A 6,000-nucleotide genomic window follows, 5' to 3' on the forward strand; every position below is an offset into this window, starting at 1 on the left:
ATATAATTCTAACTTATCAGTGTAGCTATATTTATTTTCTTACCATGACTGTTGGTGTTGTCAGCACCCCAAGAACTATAACCTGTAAAAGAAAAGTGTAATATATTAACAAATTTTAAAACTCTAAATATATTTCTAAAGATTTGCATCTTCTATCCATTCAAAGGTTTGTCTTCAATACATTTTGTGTATCTGATAGGAACAAAACCTTTGTGGAGTTGTGGGTTTTCCATTGCTACCAATAAAATAGGAGAGATATAAATCAGGCCAAATGCCAACGTTATACACACTAACTTACATTTTGTTCCATTCTCTGGAAATAATTCTGAAAGCAACATTATATATGATCTACAAAATCTTCTTATGCAAACTATTATTAACCAATCATGCTTCCCAAATGATTAGTAGGAATTAATGGTTATCTGAATTCAACTCTTTCAAATGTGTAAATTAAGAAATACTGAAGTATGAAAGATTTTGCTTCAAAAAATAATTTAGGTTCATATCATACAATACAGAGAAACAAATCCTTATCTGTGTTCTGCCGGGCTCTATGGTATGAGTCTCGCGAAAATTCAAGGGTACAAATTTCAGACACACACACACTTGAAAGTTCAAAAACAATGTTCTTTATCACAAAAATTCAAAAGAAACAAAGCACCCTTTTTGTATTGCAAAGAGCACTCCTCCCAAAACAACCTGGTAGTCTATACAATCCCCTTAATCAGTTCTTAAGTACTTAGCTAGCAGCTGTGAAGAAACTTCACAGCCCTCCTTCTTCCACGCAGTGAAACACACACACTTTGCTCTGCTTTGGTTTCAAAGTCGTGAAAAATCAATAAACAAAGTCCGGAAACAGCAAGGCACAGTCCTGAAGAACAACGATCAGATAATCTTCCACAACAGCCCAAACCAGCATGCTGCTATTTATATCAGCAGCTCTAATTACTGGAGCCCCACCCAAACACAGATGGCCTCTCTTATCTCCTGTAATATTTCCTCAATTGGTTTCTTCTATGCATAAGTCTGCGCCTGCGTGGGTCTAACACTTCCTCATTCGAATCAACCGAAGATAATGGAGATTGGCTTCCTGGGCTGTGTGCCAAACCCCCCTCTTCCAAGTCACCCCCACCTTCTTCTTCATCTGAGGAAACTGCACTACCTGACTCTGTCGGCAATAAAACAGGCTTATGACATGTTGATGTTTCCCCTGCATCCACCTCCACATTCCTTGGGGCAGGAGCTGGGCCAGAGCCCACCACAATCTGGAACCAAGTTTTTTTATGAAAAGAACAAAAATAACCCTTCTGAAAAGGAACAAAATAAAACATTTATTTTATACTAAATGAATATTTCAGGAAGGAAATATTTGAATATATAAAGCTAACATTAAATACTTTGTGGAGTTCTTGGTTGTTACCTGACTAAGTAATATTTGCAATGTGGGGTGTTCTCTCTGTTCATGTTCAATAGGTTCCCTACCAGCATTGGAAATTCTGTTGTTTTCTCCTTGGTAGTTCCTTCATTAGGCACTGTTTTCTTCCTGGTGTTAATCCCCACTTATCTGAATGTTGGTTGCTAGGAAGGATGGATGGGTTTTGTTTCCTTATTAGTTTTTTTATTTTCTTGTCCATACAAGAATACATTGACATTTTATTGTCAATACCCTAATCAAGGAACTATCAAAGAGAGAACCACATTGCCCCCAACACTGGTAAAACAGGATACTTTACTCATTAGCACTGATGATGTTACTTAATTGGGAAATCAAATGTTTGCAAGCAAAGAACCAAGGATTCCAGAGTTTAACCCTGAGCTAAAGATGTACTCTTCTATTGGATTATGTACTTTATATAACACAAATCAAGGTAATATGCTAAATAAAATTGCAACAAAATTGTGACACTGAAATCTTCTATTAAAAAAATAAATTTCTTCTGAGAAGTTACTGTAATATAATTGATTTCTATGTATACTGCTCAAAAAAATAAAGGGAACACTCACATAACACATCCTAGATATGAATGAATGAAATATTCTCATTGAATACTTTGTTCTGTACAAAGCTGAATGTGCACAACAGCGTGTGAAATTGATTGTGAATCAGTGTTGCTTCCTAAGTGGACAGTTTGATTTCACAGAAGTTTGATTTACTTGGAGTTATATTGTTGTTTAAGTGTTCCCTTTATTTTTTTGAGCAGGGTATATTCAAAATGCAAATAGTTTTAAACATAACTATAAATATTACTACTTTTATAGGTGTACTGTACTCTTTTAACATTTGGTTCTCATTAAAGTACTTCAGAACATTAAAATAGCAAGCAATCGTGTCCTATTCTCAGAAACTGCGGAGACAAATCCCTGCAGTTTTCTTGGTAAAGTATTTCACAAGTGGTTTGACACTGCCCCGTTCCTAGGGTTAAGAAAAAGGGACTAGCCAAAGAACACCTAGCGGGCTTTGCGCTCACAGTAGAACTAGAATTCACTGAGAGAGTGTGTATATGCACACAAATATAAAGGATAGGCAGCAACCCTATCATGGTCTTTTAAAACTAATTTTCAACAGAGTTCAATCATTCTTGCCTGCTTTTATATTTTAAATTCTTATATGCTGTTTTATATTTTAACATTTTATTATATACTATACCTCCTTAAGTACCTCTCTTGAGAGAGACAATTCAAAAATGTGAATTCCATCAAATATAGTGTGCATGCACATACATTTGCTACATTTTCCGATATAACTATTAGTTGTTACAAAATAACATCACTATGTTATTTTATGTTATGTAACAAAGAAATGCAAACAGCAGCAAGATTGAGAGTTCTGATATTTTTGCATTTTTAAACTCTTCCAGTCATTATGTAGTATTACATCGTATCTTGTAACAAAGAATGCCTGTGTTGTATATTGGATTTCAATATTCAGCTAACATCACCTCTGGCAAGAAGATTGTGGAAACTGTAGTACAAGTATTTGGCAAGGTGCCAGATACTTGCTGTTATCTTTGATACTAATCAGGGTTATTAGGGTGTAATGATTTCTACACTAGAACCCATTTTATCAGATGTTAAGATTCAACTTTACAGGGGGATTAACTTTAGCATTCAAACCTACAATGAGTACTGTACTAAAAATTTTATGTTATTCAGTTTCATAGGAAATATAATTGCTTCTATATTCATACTGCACCTATTTTATGTACAGTACTACCTTATCTACAAGATCTGAAAACACTTTTGGCAGAATGAAAGATGACTTAATAAAGCTGAAGTTTATCCTTTGATCTAAGCCTCTGGATACAATTAAAGTAAAGCAATAATGTACCTAGATATTCCTAAAGTACATTAAAAAGCTATTCCCTTAGTGTATTTTCCTCCTCCCTCCCTAAACCGTCATGATGTTTACAAATAAAACATTTTAATATACACCCTGACATTTTAAACCAAACAGGCAATATAGCAACAGCATTTAGACTTATATACAGCTTCATAGTGCTTTTATAGCCCTCTCTAAGCAGTTTACAGAATCAGTATATTACCCCCAACAATCATTTCACCCACCTCAGAAGGATGGAAAGCTGAGTCAACCTTCACAATATTCACTATGAACAATTTTCCAGTTTGACAAAATGCACAGTACCATAACATAGTACTATACAAGTTGAGTTCACTAGGCTACAATGCATCCAGCCAAATTTGAGACTCAGTGTCTGGTACCAGCAACGAAGTCAATATATCACTTGCTACATTTATAAATGTCACAGAGCCGTCAGACTCTGGGTTTCCCCACTGCTCAGATGAAACACTCAATTTATTTATTCATCCTTGAAGTGGCAAACCGTTACACATAAGCATAAAATGTATTGTTCCCCTTCATTCTATTCTGCCTGAATTCCAAAATTAAAAGCAAAAACGATTTTAAAATCCTTGCATTTATTCTTGGGGTGTGGAAAAATAACCTTCTAAACACTACTTTAGCACAGGCCTGAGACAAGATAAAGACATCTGGGCAGTTGATAAGAAAAACGATGTGGTCAGGTAAGTTTGTTCCTCCTGACAGTTAGACAGTGGAATGACTCGCCTCCAGAAGTTGTGAATGCTCCAATACTAGAAGCTTTAAAAAAGAGACCGGACAACTATTTGTCTGAAATGGAACTGCATCTCCTGCCTGAACAGGAGGGATTGGACTAAAAGACCTCTAAGGTCCCTTCCAGATGTTATTCTGTAATCTGAAATAGGTAAGAAAGCAGAGGATGGCCCGTGGACACGCTTCCTCGGCATGTTGGCAATCCATACCCCATTGCGAGAAGGGTTGTTGTGAGGGACATGAAGGGGGGACGTCCCTCGTAATCTGTCTCCGTCTGTCTGTCATTGTTTTTGTTTGGGGGGCTGGCTAGGGAAATACAACGCAGGCCAGGATGAGCTTTTCGACCGAACCGCTTCACTTCTTTTCCAGCCAGAAGCGCCGGCGTCGGCGAAGCGAAGCCCACGAGCCACTGTTTACAAACTGGAAGGCGTCGACCCCCGGCAGGTCGCGAGCAGAAGTCCCCCCCACGCCATTTTGTGTCGTCTTTAGAAATAGGGCTTCGGTCCTCCTGCTCGGTACAGTATAGGGAGGGGTAGGGGGTAAACTTGAACCCTCCGCCTCGCTGGCCAAATAGCACTCCAGTCACCAAGCGGGACATGAGTGAGAGACAAGCGGAAGGTCCAATCACCGCTGCCGGCGCCTCTCCGAGAAAGAAGGTACCGACACCGGGGGACCTCCGCGACTCACAAGTGCTACTACGTCATTGAGAAGAGACACCGCTTCTCTCAAAGCCCGAAGCTCTCCTTAACAGTCGCCGAAGCATCCGCCGGTTCCTTCCCAGACAGGACTCACCGTAACTTTGATCCATGGCTTTGCTCGCCGTCCTTCTCCTCACTACGAACACAAGCCGACTGCGCGAGCGCCATATGCCGCCACAGATTGGCTCATGCCACTATTCCTGAAGTGCGATTGGCCGGGGGTTTAAACTTAACGGTGTCTGTTGTTCCCGCCTCCCGGTAGAAAGGTCGTTCCCATTGGGCAGTTCGTTAAGTTTACCCGTCGCTGGACATCTACGTTCTACGCTTTCCGGTGCCCGGAGAACCTTCCTATTTGCAGATAAAACGGCTTGTGTAGCTAGAGATTTCCGGTTCCCGTTTCTCTCGATTATCTTCCAATAGGAGGGACGGCCGGTTTTTATAAGCGTTCTGAGCAGGAGTCTCCAACCTTGGCTACTTTAAGACCTGTGGACTTCAACTCCCAGAGTTCCTTTGCTGGCTGAGGAACTCTTTGCTCTTTGCAGACACTGCTTTGCTGGCTGAGGAACTCTGGGAGTTGAAGTCCACAAGTCTTAAAGTTGCCAATTTTGGGGACCCCTGCTTTAGAGTCGTGTCTTTTGCTTTGAGGGGGCGGAGGACAAGGCTGACATTTCTCTGCCTGAAATCCACGTGCCTCTTTGTACTGCTGGGAACTCTTACAAAAGGGCTTTCGTTATTTTGCCCGTTAGTGCTTTGCCTTTCCCTAATAGTTTTCTTGTTTGGTGGGACCAACTTGAAATATGGTTTCCCACCCCCACCCGTTTCTATTTACATGCTGGCCTGTAAACTACCTCGCTACATCTGAAAGGAATTCTGCAATGTTTTATGGTTCAGGATGTGGTGCAGAGAAAATAGGCTGAGGAAATGTCAGGCGAGTGAGCCCAGCCCTTTTCTAAGTAATTTTTCTACCTACCTCGACTGTTTTGACACTCCCCACTCACGTTGAAGTGTGGCAATGCCTGGATGCAGGTGCTAATTTTCTGAAACTACTGCATGACTGTTTCCAACCCCATTTAGATGGCTAGGGAAACATTTTATTAACTTTGTTATCCATGGAAGATGCCTTATATCGCATAGGACTATTGGTCAACCCTCCTCTAGTTTTGTTCAAACTGACTGGCATGGCAATGGCTGTCTAAGATTCCGGGCAGGTAC

The 6,000-nt window shown here is 40.1% G+C and overlaps 1 protein-coding gene across 5 annotated transcripts in view; it reads right to left on the reverse strand.

Moving 5' to 3' along the window:
• AKAP8 (A-kinase anchoring protein 8) overlaps nt 1-4,990 on the reverse strand; it is a 31,736-nt gene extending 26,746 nt beyond the window's left edge. For 3 of the 5 annotated variants that reach the window (XR_011558057.1, XM_070739648.1, XM_070739650.1), the window contains exons 1-2: nt 4,300-4,458; nt 44-82 (exon numbers count right to left, since the gene is read on the reverse strand). Coding sequence is in view for 3 of the 5 variants with exons in the window: in XM_070739648.1 (XP_070595749.1) it covers nt 44-82; nt 4,300-4,375 (115 nt within the window). In the remaining 2 variants the exon portion in view is untranslated. Of the gene's footprint in view, nt 1-43; nt 83-4,299; nt 4,459-4,882 lie in introns of those variants that run through there. The other 2 variants (XR_011558058.1, XM_070739649.1) reach the window with 1 other exon arrangement.
• Between the last annotated feature and the right edge of the window lie 1,010 nt (nt 4,991-6,000).

Source organism: Erythrolamprus reginae, chromosome 2, assembly GCF_031021105.1.
Source record: "Erythrolamprus reginae isolate rEryReg1 chromosome 2, rEryReg1.hap1, whole genome shotgun sequence".
NCBI lineage: Eukaryota > Metazoa > Chordata > Lepidosauria > Squamata > Dipsadidae > Erythrolamprus > Erythrolamprus reginae.